Here is a 16,832-nt window from a genome sequence, read left to right as displayed (position 1 = left end):
AGGTAAAGTAGGAGAATAGTCATGAGATTAAAAAGGAAAGGACAGATTCAAAAAACTCTGAGAAAACAACTGTGACTTTTATACCCAAGAAGAGAATGGGAGAGGATCTGAAGTTGTGATAACTGAGAGAAATGGAACATTTCAGAAACTGATGAGTTAGTAGCCATTATTTTTACTCTTAATGATAAGGGAGGTTTTGTTTGTTTCATTATGTTTGGAGAGAAGTGAAGTTTCTAAACTAAATGAGTTTAGTTTTAGAAATGCTGAGTTTGAGATGATGGTAGAACATCAAAGTAGAAATGTTAAACAGAAGGTCAAAAATGTGCATTTTATCTCAGAGACTGAGGCTGAAAACACAGATGTGAGAACTGTCAGAGGAGTGAGCTGGTGGACCTCATGGGAACAGCTAAAGTATCCCATAAGGAATGTGTGCAAGAGAAGAAGGTTGAGAAGAGAATTTGTTGAGATACCTAAAAGGTCCTTGTTGGTGGAACAGAAGAAAAGAAAGTGCCTAATGGTCAGCAAAGGAGCAGTCAGAGGAGTAAAAGACAGAATGAGAACAGTACGGTGTCAAGGAAGTCAGGTCAGGGACAAGTCCATGAAGTAGGCTTTTCAGTCTCCTACCTGTGGAACACCTAGAAAGAACAGGGAAGATGACTGTATCTGGTAATGAGAGTATCATCAGATCTCAAAGGACATAATTTCATAGGGTGTTTGGGGGTTTGCTGGTGGTGAGAGAAAGAGTAGAAGCAAGACTATGGGCTTTAAGGACCTTGTGATTTATCTAGATTGAGAGCTTCAGGTATAGGTCCCCTATTTGGTGGGGTTTGACTATGAAGAGAAGATCCAAAGGAAAATGGTTAGTAGGGAGACGAGGATTAGGTGAAGATGGCTCAGTAGATATGTGTAAAATAGGATAGCTAGGAAAGAGGAAGGGAAATATGGAGAGGGAGAAATGGAAGAACAGAAGGAATAAAGTCATAGAGGAAAGGTTATATGCCCTAGTACAATACAGGAGGGTTCAGCATATCTTCCTCCACTTAAGAAAAAGAAGCAAGTTCTTAAGACTGATGAAGAGTGCATTGAGACGAGAATGTGAAAAGGGTAGGAAACCTTGGCACCAAAGCCTTGCTCTGCTCTGGAGGAGGTGAAAGCATGGCCACTGTGTAGACAGAAGGTGGACAAGCAGGGACATAGTCAAAGAGCTTCCTCCACTCACTCCTCAGGTAGTGACTGCCTGTGAGGCTTCTCCTGACATGCAAAGAGAGAGGGGGTCTAGGATGTTGCTTATCACCCTGCATTAAAGTTGTTTGCACATCTGTCTCCCCTACAAGATTGTGGGTCTTGCAAGAGCACAGACTTTTTTCTAGTACTTTTTTTAAATGCAGAAAAGCCACAAAGAATAATATAACAAGCATGTGTGTACCCTCACAAAAAAAAAAAAAAAAACTTTCCTATTTTTTGAAATAAACACTAAGAATAAAAAAGAGGAACACTTGGTTCTCATCTCCCTTCTCTGTTCTATTGCTTACTCTTCCTTCCCAGAAGCAAGAACTAACAGGAATTTAATACATATACTTTCGGCCTATGTATTTATCTATGTGTATGAATACTGTATGATTTCACTAATAATTAATATTTTCTACGAGGGTCTCTGTCACACATGTTGCCCTGGAAATGGAGGCTATGAAGATGACTGAAAGCATAAATAGTTCCATATCATATCAACCACCTCTGAAATTTTTTATTTAACATAATGTTTTGAGGTCTATTCAAGTTGAGATATACACATTTAGTTTGTTTTGCTTCATTGCTGTTTGGTTATTCATCCTTCATTTCAAGGACCACAGATGCAACATAGCTGCCCACACAGTATTAATTATTAGTGAAAACATCAGAGTTAACAATATAATAAAAATAAACACTATGTACATTGCTTTCTAGATATAAAGTGCTTTTACATATAACATAGTTTCAGCCTTCTTTGTCTATTCCCCCCTGCCTCAGGCTGATGTTATCTAAAGGTAGTGATCATGCCTTTTCATTGTCTGTAACTCCTCAGTATTAGTTGAATGAATGAATGACTCTCTGCCGTAAGTATCATTATTTTACCAAGGTCCTGGTTGTGAGTACTTAAAAGTTTTTCCAAGACCATGTGGTTGGAATCAGAACTAGCAATCAAGTTTTCTGATACTAAATCCAGTGCTCTTTTCATTTCACCATTGAAAGAGCTATTGTAAGAACCCTATTAGGAAATCAATAGGAGAGGAATAATTATCATGAGTTACTACCCCTATGTATACAATAAATAGACTTCGAGTACCTGTGTAATTGGAGAAAATTAAGAACCATAACCAGATCTGGGGCTTGAAATTTATCATAATCATGAACTGGTTCTATTTTGTCACATGGCCCTTAAATGAGGCTTGCGTTGTACAGGCAATATGAGTTACGAGGGTTGCAGGGTTACATGAGGGAGGAATGAGCAGGAAGCAGTTTCACTCCATAGAACTGCTCTTGCCAAGGTCATGGGAGTGCTTCTAACCACCTCTGACTACCTGCACCTCTCCTCTTCTGGCTTTAGACACACCTTTCCTCCCTACTCTCCTTCCCCTCTCTTTTTCTGCCTCCTAGGAAGTCTTCTTTGAATAGGTGACAGTTGAGTGGCACTCTGAATAAAGTCACAGAATCCTAGCCAAAAAGTTCCCTGCTTCAGATGCCCACCCCATCATCCCATACCAAACTCCTTTCCAACAGTCCAGTCCAAGGCTGTCTCATCTTGATGAGTACCATTGACCCTCCACCGGTCTATTTGGGGTCTCACCCCACTTTTCTCATTCAGAGACAGGTCTGCCTCTTGTTTTCTTTGAACAATTCCTAGGTTCTGAGCAGTTAGTGAAGTAAGGGTCACTGCACAGCATGTCCCCTGGAGAGCAGCACATGCTTACTCTGTTAATAAAAGCCAACCAGGACAGTGGATGAGGAGAAGCGAAGCAAGATTTGCTTACTTTCAAACTCCTGTTATGTTTAGGTTGTTATTTTAAATGCATTTAAGCAGACTAATAAATACCTGTTGAGCTGAGCCAGTACTATTTTTGTTGAATTAAGACAAGAGACAGATTCCCTGACACTCTTCCTGTCCAAGATACATTCTCATGGTTTTCCGGCACACCCCTAGGGAATTGTTGGAGAGATCCCATCATTCCCGACTACCATAAGACAAACTCATCTTTCTAGAAGACCTGGCACTGCCCCTGGATCATCTTTGCATGGCCCTTTTTTTCCCCACACCATAATTTGGAGACCATATTTTTAAATCTAAAAATCAGAACATGCAGTAGGGTGCAGTGGCGCACGCCTGTAATCCCAACAGTTTGGGAGACTGAGACAGGAGAATCACCAGTTCAAAGTCAGCCTCAGCAACAGCAAGGCACTAAGCAACTCAGTGAGATCCAGTCTCTAAATAAAATACAAACAGGGCTGGGGATGTAGCTCCATGGTCATGTGCCTCTGAGTTCAATTCCCTCCAAAAAAAAAAAAAAAATCAATCAATCAAAACATGTAGTCAGGCAAAGGATCTTTGTCCTATTTCCAGGTTTTAGAGAAACCTGATTGTTTGATTTCCTTTGGGTAGACCTAGTGTCAAGGCAAAACAAATTCTCAGAATATACACCATAATGTTCAGAGGATAAATCACATTTACATTAGATGAAGAAAGGTGGGAAAACAAAAGGATATGGTAGGGTAAGTAATAAGCTAATACTGAATCTTGGAAATCCATCTTAATTTTTAATGTGAAAGATAGTGACTCACATTAAAGGAACTTGAGGAAAGTCAAAGAAGGTTTCAAGTCTGAGAAAGAAGTTGATGAAAGGTTATAGCTTTTAATATACGATGATGAAAAGAGATCTCCTTTCTTTGGGGAGAGTCCCTGATTCCAATTTTACATTTGTGGAGCAATTAGCAGGACTCCTCTTGGCTTTCCTTGGTCTCCTCTCTTAGAAGAATGTCTCTGATATGTAATATTTGTTTGAAAACCCAAAGAAGCTTGTTTCCTTTTGAGGTTTGCCTTACTTTTTATGTTCTGAAGTTCATTTTGGACCTCAGATTTTGCTCCAAGCAATAAAACTGGTTGGATCATACTAACATAATGGAGCTGTAATTTTAGCCAACTGTTGGGGGTGGAGAGATAGTTAAGGTGTGTAGTGGTTTCTGTGGTTTCTCTGTGGAGTAGAATTCCCTGCAAAGCTTTTCCATGTGGTGTTTTAATAGCTGTCTTAAAACTCTCTGATGCATGGAGCAAAACTGAATTAGGCTCATGTGCTAGATTGGTGGGATGGGCCAAGGACTCTCTGAAAAATGAAAGAAAAACAACCAAACAGCCTAAGCCAGAGGCTATACTGTCCAAAGAAGATCCAAGGGACTTATCCAAATTCAAAATTACAGAAGCAATCACCTCCTTTAACCTACTTTTGCAGAACTTTATATGGGAAATTAGAATACTTCCCTTGCATATATCAACATTTTACTTTTGTGTGGTACTTTACAATTGACAAAATGATCCTAGGTATACTTGTTCATTAAGGTCCACAAAAATCTTCTGAAAATTGTATTATTAGATCTTTTTTTATTTTTTTAATGAGAAAACAGAGTCACAAAGATAAGTACAGGTCATTTGGCTAAGACATTACAGAGGCAGAATTTGACACCACTTCAGAGATCTACATCTTTACACCATATTATCAATAATTTTAATTAGTAATCACTTTAATATTTATGAAGACAAATAAAACCAGCCAGAGAGTGTATGCATATGTAGTAAAGCTGTTTCTAGACTACCTGTTCTCATGTTGGAATATCAGACACAGTGTTGTCTAAACATCAAAGGAGTGAGGTCTTTCTCTAATGCAAATGCTTCATGATTCAGAGGCATGATTCCTTCCAAAGTATCAAGAGTGGATGATAAAATGCCACATACTCAGTTGGCCTTCCCATATTAAGCATGTGTAAAAATTCTCTTTAGTGTGTGGTTTTGGCTGCTGAGTTCAAGAAACATTTATTGAATACTGCTATATTCCAGGCACATGGGTGAAGTAGGAAGTTGTATAGATGGTCTGATTCTAGGAGAACCTTTTCCACTAACCCAGTCCATGGCCAGAAATGCCACCATTAGCCCAACATACCTTGACTGGTCCTGGAGTTGCTAGGATTCTTTTTTGAAAATGCAGACAGCCTGAAGAGAAAGAATATTTTAAAATGGCTCTGCACACTAAAGCCTGGGATTATATTTACTTATGTAATTAGCAAATCAACTATTAAGACCTTGAGCTGAATAGATGGTGCTGCAGGTAAATTTTATTCTACCCAGAAGAAGGTGATGGTGGCTTCTAGAAAGGTTTGTAAGGATCTCTGGAGAACCAGACTGGAGGCACAGGTGAGGGAGCCTGTCTTATTTGCAGACAGGGGTGTACCAAGGCTCTCTATCAAAAAAAAAACTTCATATCCTTTTCCTGAGTTCTTATTTTAAGAACTATCCCTGTGTGACATCTGTGCTTTTAGTCTAGATCCACAGAATTAACCAGACTAATATTTATAATTCAAATAGTAAACAATAAATCCATTTTTGCACATGTTATGCCCATAAGCAGATCCATATCTGTACTGAAAATTAGTCTGTGGTGGTTCTCCTCCCCCAGTACTTTGTATGGTTGCCCCAGAGTTTATATCTCCTTAACCAGTGTAGAAATATGCACCTCAGTGCCTTCTCATCTGACTCAGATTGCTATTTGTTTTGTTATTACAGTTGGTGTTGTGGTTGTTACCAACAGTTTTCATGGATAGGTTAATGTCTCTGATAGACTTGCATGGGATACAAAATAACTGAAAGTTGTCTCCTGCCACACTCTCACATTCTTCCCCATAACTCAAAAAAAAAAAACAAAAATGCATACCTTGGGAATTTAAATATTGTGTTCATGATTTCTCCTCTCGTCCAAGGACAAAATATTTTAGGGACATGTCAGCTAACAACTTTATTATCATCAAATAAAATTATCTTACAAATTGAGAGCCATTCAAATTAGTATTTGCTTTTTTCATGGCACAATTGTCTATATTCTGTTTGATTTTTTTTTCTTGCTAAGTTCTTCACACTTGAAGCAGCATGTATGGAATAACTGTGTTTGTTCTAATGACCAATAAGAGCAGAACCCGCCTCCCGACACTGCTGCCAAATAATACCCATGATGTCAGCTCTGATTACTGCTAGATGCTATGTGCAGAAGGACTTCCTGTAAACTTTTTCATCCAGTCTTCAAAACAATCCCAAGAGGTATAAATTATCATTATCTTCAATTGTGCATGAGGCACAGAGGACTCTCAATTAGTCCACTGAGATTCGAATCCAGGCAATCTGCTCTCCGGGTCCAGGTTCCTAATCACCATGCCACAATGTCCTCTCCTCCTCTAAAGGGCCGCAGAAGTATGCAAGAACCTTGTCACCCACAGGTAAGGGCTGCCTGGAGACCTTCCGTAGCGCATGGCCTCTGTGTGCAGATGCCTGAGTGGGAATGTAGAGGAATGGTCTAGAGGAAAGGAGCGCTCTGGAGCGGATCGCCCTGTTCCTCTCGGAGTAGCCCTTCCTTACTCATCTCGTCACCTACTTTTCATGGAGCCCATCTGGAAGGATGATGCTTGAGCCTGAGTTATCACTGAAGCAACATCAGCAGACCTTAACCAGCAATTCACACAGCACCCTGATGCAGTGTGTATTGGGTGGGATGTGTGTGCAGTAGGGGGAGAGAACCTCTTCTGCCCTACTCAGTAGTTCCTTGCAGGCAGCCCTGCTTTTTTCAATCAAAAGCATCTCCAAGTCAATCTTAAACCTGCAGCTCTCCCTGGGCTGGTGCTGGTAAAGGTTTAAGAACCTGTCTTCCAGGTAAATGCTCTGATTTGTAGTTTTTGCCATCCCTTTAATTTAACTACCCACCTATGTATGGCAGGCCACAGAACAGAGTTAGGAGGAGCTGTGGGCATTTGGCGCCAGCACAGCTTGGATGGAGTCAGAAGACTGGGGAGGCCTGGGCGGTTGGCGGTAGCAGAACTACAGCCCTTTCCCAGATTCTGCACTTAGACAACTCATATTATATGCTACTTCCTTCTTTGTTGCTCCTCTCACCCACCACACCCTGATATTCTTTCACTGTGAATTAAGCTCATAAGAATTCCCAAGGCACCTTGAAAGAGAAAGGAATCACAGAGCTTGCCGCCTGTTGGTAGTAGGGAAGGGAAGAGGTGCAGTCATCAAGGATCATTTTGCTGGGAGATGGGAGAGAGCAGGAAAAGGGAAAGAGAAGGGAGGAGTGGTTCTGTAGTGTGTAGTGGTTGGTAATGAGTCTTGGGCTTTCCCCCTCCTATCTGGAGGAGCTGCTCCCTCCCCTCTCATCTCGCAGCTTGTCTGAGTCACTCCTGGGAAAATTTGTCTTCCAGGGGACGGCTCCAGTGCCCAGTCCCCCAGATCCTTGTTATTAACCCTGGTGTGAATCATGTTAGATCAGATACAATGTGTTTTCCTCCTAAGGAACTTCAGGGCTCTGAACTGTATATCCTCACAGCTTCCTGACAGGCTCCATTCCAGTGCTTTATGATTCTGAAGGTCAACATCCTCAGTGTCCAAGTGTAGTCTGTGGCTTTAAAATACCGATCAACAGAACTTTATGTATAGAGCCCTACTCTACTTCCTGTTCACTACTGTGCACTACAAGGTGCAAAAGTACGTAAAACATAATTTTTGACCTAAAGAGTTTGCAATCTAGTTGAAAAACATAACAATTCCTAAATAAGGATTACTTACTTAAACAGTAAGATAATGATACATCAAACTAATTTTTATGATCAATTCTGAGGAGTACATCATTAGAGAAGAGCCTATAGTAAGTATTTATTTAGTGGAGAGTTAGGTAAGCGAGATCCTGATTGTTTATACCAGTCTTGTCTAGTACATGACAACAAGTGCCCATTATTTAGCCTACGTATTCAACTCAGCTCACAGCCCTTTTTAACAAATACAATTGTAGCAGTCAGTTCTATGTAATAAAAATATTTCTTCTGCTGGCCAAAAGCCCACACTAACACTCCTTTGCTGATGGAGATCCAAGACTCCTTTTGAAGGAAAAACCCAGTATGAGAAAGACATTCACAAATCCCTATCCATTTGGCAATAAATCTACTTAACAAAAAGGTTATCCTTGCAGTTGAGTATTGATATGAAGGACAGGTTTGCATATCTGTACAGTGTCAAATAGCTTTTAATAAACCTAACTTTTAAAATGTTGCCCTGATTTTACTCAAGGATTTTATACACCCTCTCCTAATACAGGTGCTCATCAGCCCTGGGTGGAGGCCTGTGGAAATCTCTCTCTGTCACCAAGGTCTCCTGAGCTAGCAAAGGCAGCAGAAGGGAGCTTGGGAGCTTGCTCTTCCTGGCACTGTCTTTCCCTATATCACATTATTTGTACTAACAGAAGGAAGCAAACACATTCCCATTGTCCAAAAGCTACATTTTTACTTGTTTTTGAAAGGGTTTCTATATTAGAATCTGGAATGCCTAATTAAAATTTGGAGAATTTGCATTATATGAAAGAAAAATAGTTCAAAATCTCCCCAGTGTCTCTGGGACGGGAGACTTGTGTGAGCTGGTCAGGTTCTCTGCATTTACAGAATACTTTCTTGCCTTAGGAGACTACTATGTAAGTGTTTGGGTTAAGACGCCCTCCTGCCAGGCTTCAAATTAGGTGAGACTGGTAAAATAAATAAAAGGTAATGGATTGTGTCCATACATGACTTCATTTCATCCTTTGAATGACTTTATCAATAACTACTAGGGGCAAGACTCAGCAATAATCATGTGGAATATATGCCTCCAGGTAATAGAGAACTGATTTTATTTCCTAAGGTGTTTGAAGTGTGCCAGACTAAAACCCTCTTCCTTCACCATGGAATAAACTCAGTGCAATTTTTCTCAAGTGATTAATGTGTTCTTTCTGTCAGTGCATGCACATTGCACACAAACTTCTTCAACTTGTCTTACACAAATTAACCCAAATTAACTGCTGTACTCACACATGTGTTTAATGGGGTTGCACACACGATACGTTCATTTCTCTTCCCAATGGTCAGCACTTATTTTCTCTATACTAAATTATCTTCCTTCCCTGTGAACTTAAATTTAAGGACTCTGTTCAACTGCATATGGGGATGCTGTTGGTGGAGGGGTATTTTTAATAGTATTTTACTGAATCTAATTTGTATCTGGTTTTTTATTTCCCCCAACCAATTTCCTATTTCTACAACTGCTGCCAGTTAGTAGGAACTTGTAACCTACCATCACCTAGGATAACAAGAGAAAGATTCAAAAATCATATTTGTAGAGCATAATTATTCAGCTGTTCTTCCCAATTTGACCCAGGAAATGACTTGTTCTTCATTCTTCCACCATGGTGCATTTCCTTGCATCTGGCTGCCCCCTGCTGTGGCATGCAGCCTGTGCATCTTTCTCTCCAGGCATTCTTGATTTGATTATTACTGTCTGAGTGGTTCAGCTCACCCTTACCTGGGTTCTGATGATGTGATTAGAAATTAAACCACAACTCTGTCAAACTCTTACATGAGTCCTATTTTGCCTATTAGATTCAATTTCTGAAGCAGGTGCTTTGTGGGCAAGAGAGTATAGATGGGAAATTGAGCCCCAACTAGACTCTCTTTAAATAGAGAGATGTGGCCTGGATCCCTAGGGGGGTCTCATGGAGAGCTGTGAATAATTCTGGACATATTCTAGTCCAGAATGGAGTGGAGGCACACTGGTTTAAGGTGACCTTGGGGATCCTACAAGTTTCATTATAGCACCATGAACTGGAGGAACAATCTCACATTAAGATGCACTTGGGGGCAAAGAAGGAAGATCACTGGGCTTTAAAAGAGAGAACCTTGGGAAATTTCTTTAACTTTTGAACTTTTATAAAACTATCGTTTTTTAATCATTTTAAAGGCTCTCTACACACTAACATGTAATATAAATCTTCATCTATCGGTAACATGGGATAGATAGTAATATGGTGAAGTAGTCTGTCAGTTCCAAGTTAAGGATTATAGAAGGCCATTCTGAGCCCAAGGGCTTGCTCCCAAAACTTCACTGAAATGATCACAAAACTGCAAGCCACATATCCTCCACGAGGTTCTGCCAAAATGACTTTGAACAAGTTGTTTTTCTTTGTCAGACCTCTGTTTTTCTGTCTATAAAGTATCAGTGTGCCTATTCCATGGGTTACTTAGAGATTCAGTGAAATAATCTATGCCTGGCACATGGCAATAATTGTTTGTTCCTTCCTCCTCCTCTCTGCTTTTTTTTTTTTTTTTAAATGGTCAACACCTGCCTTTGATGCCAGATATTTGCAGATAGGTAGTGATGGGCTGCAATGTCCTCTTTCTGAATTGTCTCCAAAAGAGCTGACAGGCGGCCTCTCCTTGTCACCATTCACTTTCAAATATTGGCAAGGAAACTTGCAGTGGGGACTGGGATGGGGGCATAGAGGTAGTCATTAAAATCCTCAGTGTTGGAAAGTAAAACTGCCAAGAACATTATAAGGCATTGCCTTCCCAGGACGCATGTGTATTTTACTGTGAGAAACACAGAGGTTTTTCTCCATCAGTGATAACTAGAGAAGCAGATTTGGGGAAGGAGCAGACAAGAGGCAAGAAAATCATGCAATGCAGGAAAGGGCATTTGTGATGATAGATTTTTTTTTTCTAAATAATGTGTTATAAATAGCATACTTACTTTCTAGAACCAGAAAATTTTAAAAACAGCTGCTCAGTCATCCTATGGCAAATTAACAGACAAAAAGAATGTTCTGAACTCAATAAACTCAGAGTCAAAACACCTCCTTGCACGCACACATGCATACATAGCAATGCTTTGTAAGTGAAATAAACATTTTATGCTTCTACATGTGGTTATGTTTTGGTGATAGCATTGAAAACTAGGTGGGTCTTGTTAGGTAATAAGTTTCCATGGAAAAAATAAGAAGCATTTAAGGACAACGCTATTTGGTGGTAAGAATTTGCATTAGGTCTTTCCTCCCACCTATACCCTAGTTCTGTCATCAACCTGATTATGAACTGGACAGAAACCAGAGGGAACCACACAAAATTAGGCATTTTACTAAATTTGTGTGACCTCTTCAGATCTTCTTAAACATTGTTTTGGCGTCTACCAAGAGTAGGTTTTACTCTGTTTAGGTCAGATCTCTAGAAGGGAGCTAGAGGAAAACTTAGGCACTGCCCTCATCCAAACCTTTCATTTTTTTTAATGGGGAAGCTAAGGCCCCAAGAGACCACATGGCTAGAGCGCCCTGCCTATTGTTATCTCTTTTTGGAAGTCTGTGTCATGTACACATGTTCCATCTCCCCTTAAGATTGCTGGTGTTCAAAAGCATGACAGGCCTCCCTTTTCCTGCACCACACAGTGGGTAATTCATTGAACTCTGCTCTTAATCTCCCAGGCAATTGCTTCCCAACAGAAATTAAAATTATAACAAGCAGAAAGAAAGAGATCACTGAATGAGATCATTGTCTTTCATAACTTTTTTTTCTTTAAATTATTTGACACAAAATTTCACATCCAAGTATAATATTTTAGCCTTTTTCCTAGAGTTGGAAAGAACCCTTTTGTGAATTAGCAATAATATTCTTGGGTTACATTAGGAGGAAAAGATGTGCTCCACTTCTCATCTGGCAACTCATTAACTATTACCCAACATTTAACCATTGTTTTTTGAGCTCCTTCTATATTCCTAACACTCTTTAGTAACCTAAGATGTGCCAGGTTACATCTTAATATTTATCTGTGACAAAGGGTTGAACTATTGCTTTCCAATAACACATTAATTTTAGGCAGTATGATAGCAAAATGTCATTTTTTGAAAAAAATGTTCTTTAAATGATACAAAAAATACAAATAAAAAGTTTCTCCAGAAAACAGGTTTCAAATCAAGTTATTTGAAATTTGGCCCAATACTGCCCCCTTGTGACTGCTTCAGTCGAAGACCCACATATACCTCAATGTCAACCCTTGTCTTTTAAGGTAAGATTTATAGAAAAAAATACCCTGTTTTACAGCAAAAGCCTTTAACACAAAATCACTCAGTCAGGAACATTTAGCATCTAATTCCATCTGATCTTGTAACAGAACGACTGGAAGGCGTCCATCGCCTTTGTGGTTGGGAACCAGATCGAGGATGATCTTCTCCTTGGCGCCCTCACCCTGGCAGTGCAAGTCCCTCAGCGTAGACTCTTCAGCATAGCGTCCTGGCATGACATCCTCCAGCAGGTACTCTCTCTTCCTTCCTAGCGCGACACCCCTCAAAGGCTTTGTACTTGAAATAATGGACTAAAATCATAAAATTAATGAAGCGATCACATGCTTGCACTGTTTTGTAAATGTTTGTGGATCACTTTAAATAACCATATAGTTAGAATAAATTCAAAGTGTTTGATCAGGAAATAGCAATTTTCATTCATTAAGGTCAGTCACACAACATTCATTCATTTGGCAAAGATTTCTGAGGCCATTTCAGTCACCATGTCTGTGAAGAATTATTTAATAAATGTTAAATAACAACAAAAGACTAGACTAAATAAGGTTCCTGAAAGTACATAACTTACTGGCAAATGAAGTTGGCAGAGAATGTAGCTGTCAGAGGTCACAGAGGGATGACAACAGAGATCTGTCAGGTGGCACTTGCCCAAACAATTACTAACAGCTTACCTGGGTGGCTGCAAATATCCCAGGTAATCAAGAGACCCTCCTTCTTCGTAGTTTCCCCAACTGCTTAAGTCACCCTGAGGTTTGAAAGTTGTTGCATGTATCTTAGTATTCTTTAAGTCTTTCTTTTTCTTTTTAAATAAATTTAACTCTCTTGCAGATCCATGAAATAAATGAACTTGTTGGAACCATACCATCTAAAAAGGCAAAAAAGCCCGCTGTATCCAGTAATCTTCCATTATTTTATGAGGTAGGTGAAAGTGTTTTTCAAAGAGATTTTTCAAAATTTTTAGAAAATGAGAATGGAAGTAATGATATGATAGCAACCCTTTTTTTTTTTTTTTTCATTTATTTTGTTTTTTGAAAGTCAACTCCCATTCCTAATTGAAGATGTCCATGCCTGATAGTCACACAGACAAAACAATCTGCCTCCTTTTAAGCAAAATCCTTTTTTAGGAACAAAATTGTCATAGAGTATTTATGCCATCACTGCATCAAACTAAAAACTATAAATTAGAAACTGTTATATACAAAAGTGTTGGGTCACAGTTTTTCAGGATGATTGCTGAGTAGGTGATGGTATCAAAGGGAGTCATTATTAGTACAATTCTAAATGTTGGCTTCACAAAAAAAGCAAGAGTTTCCTGAATAAGACAGAGCCACTGCTGGAGCACTTCCCATCAGTGTGTGCACATTTTACATCCAACTTTAATCAATGTGAACATTTTCAGACTGAAATCCCATCCATTTCTAGCAGCTACTCAATACAAAAGTCTGGCTTGTGCACAGGGCTCAGAATTCATGTTCAGTACGAGATTTTTCTCTCACCCTGCCTTGTTGACATGCATCTTGCAGTTTACAAGAAACTATAAAAATCCAGTGATTAATTGGAATATCACAATTCGTCAGGCACTGTTTTATGGTTCTGTGGACCTAAAACAAACACTTTTTGGATCTTTCTGAGACCAATTTGTTTGCACTTCATTTTGTTGATGTCTAATAAAGTTTTTATGTACCTCAGCTCTGGGATGATCCTACAATAAGCTCTTTGGTATTGCTTGAGCACTATTTGAGTTTATCCAAGTGTCACTGTATTTATTCACAATTGATAGTACTGTTAATTTCATGGCATTAACTTTTGCTAAAGTTCTTTCATTCCCATAGGAAACGCTCTCTGCCGTAGGAATCAAATAGCATGCCTTCTATCTTTTGTTATGATATTCTGAATACATGTGCTTCGGTTGAAACCTTGTGTGATACCTGGGTTTAAAATATCAGGATTTTTCTTCTGAAGTTGCCATAGACATTCATATCCAATTCTCAGGCCTGGGACCAATTAGCCTCCCAAAGAATTCTTTCTTCTTCAAAGATGCTCAGTGAAAAGTCAGAGATGATAACAGGCCAGTTTTGATGTTTAATGTGGATGGGCATTTTGACTTGGATGTGGGATAACACAATGCTACAAATCCAGAGTTAGCTTAAGGAGCCATTCCTCCCCAATATGTGCAGGGACTCTCAGTTGCATATTCTTCACTCAGGGGAGGTCCCTCTCACATCTGGCTCTCCCACACTCTTCCAGTGGAACATTTGGGCAATAAGCTTCCCACAACGACTCACATGCCCTTCTCTGAATGGTTCCAGAAGGAAAGGGAAGGGAGGGTGGAGCACCACAGAGATTGGACCTTGGGTGTACCAGACATTCTTTAACATCAATTGCCATAGAAAAAGTGATAAAGAACAAAATAAATGCAGGCTTCTGCTCAGCACCATCCAAGGACAGGCTACACAGATAGGGAAGAGGGCACATTCCCAGTCTCAGTCCCTCCACACTGAGGACCTTTCCAGGAACTCTGTCACCTGTTACCTCACCCCAGGTGAACTGAAAAGCCACTGGTGATGCTCATAAAACACCAGAGTTGTCATGTGGGGTGGCCATGCAAGAGCCCCAGAAGCCAAAATCTTTTGGAACTTCTGGGCTTTCGAGCCATAGACAGCCTGCTCATGAGCCTAGTTCTGCCTAAAGCCTTGCATGTCTGTGTCCAGCTGGGATACCAGCCACAGGTAGACTCCTCAGAAACCTATTTAGGATGCCTTGCTCCTAAAGGAAACTCTTCAATTGGGGGGGAGAATATGCTAACACAATGGCTTGATACGTGGGAAATTCATGGAGTCCTGTTTCCTTTTAGACCTCCATTTTTGTGGGGAGGAATTCAAAATATCATAAAGGTAATGCACTTAAATACTTATATTTACTTCTGCTTGTAAGACACTCTCATTGGCCTTAAATCAGAGCCTAGCTGTTCTTACTTTAAACACAATTAACCAATTTGGCTTCCAGGCTTCCTAGCCTGCGGTTGATTAGGACCTGCCAATTAAAGTGAGATTTCACTACAGTTTGGTTTATCCATGAGTAGTAAAATACTGTCAGAACCATATTACACATTTCCAATGAGGACTCAACATGTCTGGGCTAGCAAAGACCACATTCCTGAGTGATTTGCTCAAGGTTTCATTTGGATGGTTTGGTGTTGTGTACACACAGCCTCATTTGAAATTGTGTAATTTCCCTTGAAACTTTAGAATTTCATCTAGCCATGATATTGTATATATGAGAGAGTCTTTATTTATAAACCGTCATTCTTTGAAAACCTGCTCAGATTTGTGCTAATGGAATTCCACAGAGACATCCCTACAGCTCATTTATTCATTCACCTTCTCTTTTTGAAGACCATGTTTTTCTCTAGCGGAAACTATTCCAAGGACTCAGGTAGGAATGGGAAGAGAGTATTCCAGCGATTACTTTATTGTTATTATTCAGAAACATGGACAAGGATGATCCCACATGCTGGCATTTAAGCACTCTTTCCAATATGCCATCCCCACCAAGGATGTGAATACATGTAAAAATGGATGTACAGATACTGCCTGAATTATATATTGGCCAATTTTACCAACTGGCAAGCACATTCTTTCCCAAGCACTGTCTATCCATTGGAGAGAGAGGAAAGAACATGAATATCACAAAGAATCTAAACTTGAGAAGCTATATGTACATAATCAAGGCACTTAGTAGGTATCCAATAAATATTTGTTGAATGAATGAATAATGCAATGCTGAAAATAGTGAAATCTGTGAAGGACAGGTGAAATGTTATGGGAAATTAAAGAAAGAGTGGGAGGCATAAAGGGGAAAGCTAGAATCCAGAGAAGTTTTTTTGGAGAAGATGGCACTGGGGGAAAAAGACTGACCCAACAGTCCAACATGTTGGCTCAGGAACTGACTTCCTTAACAAGACTCCTGACATGCAAGAAGTAAAATTAAAAAGCAATAAATGAGATGGCCTCAGACTACAAAACTTCTTCACAGCAAAGGAAACAGGTCCATAAAGAAAGAGCCTACAGTCTGAGAGAAAATCTTTGCCGCCTGGACTTCAGATAGGGTATTAATATTCAGGATACATGAAGAATTCAAAAAACAACACCAAAAAAAAAAAAACATCTAATCAATAAGGGGGCAAAGAAACAGAACAGGCACTTCACAGAACATGAAATATGAATAGTCAACAAATGTATGAAAAAAATGTTCAACATCTCTAGCAATTAGAGAAATGCAAACTAAAACTACACTGGGATTTCATCTTACTCCAGTCAGAATGGCAATTATTAAGAATACAAATAACAATAAATGTGGTCAAGGATGTGGGGGAAAAGGTACACTCATACATTGGTGATCAGGGACTGCAAATTGTTGCAACCATTCTGGAAAGTAGTATGGAGATTCCTCAAAAAACTAGGGAGCTGGGGATATAGCTCAATTGATAGAGGTGCTTGCCTTGCATGCTCAAGACCCTGGGTTCAACGCCTAGCACATTAAGAAAAAAAAAAAGCAAGGAATGGAACCACCATTTGACCCAGCTATCTCACTCTTCAGTTTATACCCAAAGGACTTAAAAGCAGCATACTACAGGGATGCAGCCACATCAATATTTACAGCAGCTCAATTCATAATAGC

At 39.6% G+C, this 16,832-nt stretch overlaps 1 protein-coding gene across 1 annotated transcript in view; it reads left to right on the top strand.

Annotated features, from left to right (window-relative positions):
- SPAG17 (sperm associated antigen 17) overlaps positions 1 to 16,832 on the top strand; it is a 211,042-nt gene that overhangs the window by 23,617 nt on the left and 170,593 nt on the right. The window contains exons 2-3 of the mRNA XM_079156427.1: positions 12,245 to 12,385; positions 12,981 to 13,070. Of these exons, the coding sequence (XP_079012553.1) occupies positions 12,245 to 12,385; positions 12,981 to 13,070 (231 nt within the window). The remainder of the gene's footprint in view (positions 1 to 12,244; positions 12,386 to 12,980; positions 13,071 to 16,832) is intronic.

Source organism: Sciurus vulgaris (genome assembly GCF_902686455.1).
Source record: "Sciurus vulgaris genome assembly, chromosome: 1".
In the NCBI taxonomy this organism is placed as follows: domain Eukaryota; kingdom Metazoa; phylum Chordata; class Mammalia; order Rodentia; family Sciuridae; genus Sciurus; species Sciurus vulgaris.
This window is presented reverse-complemented; position numbering and strand designations above follow the sequence as displayed.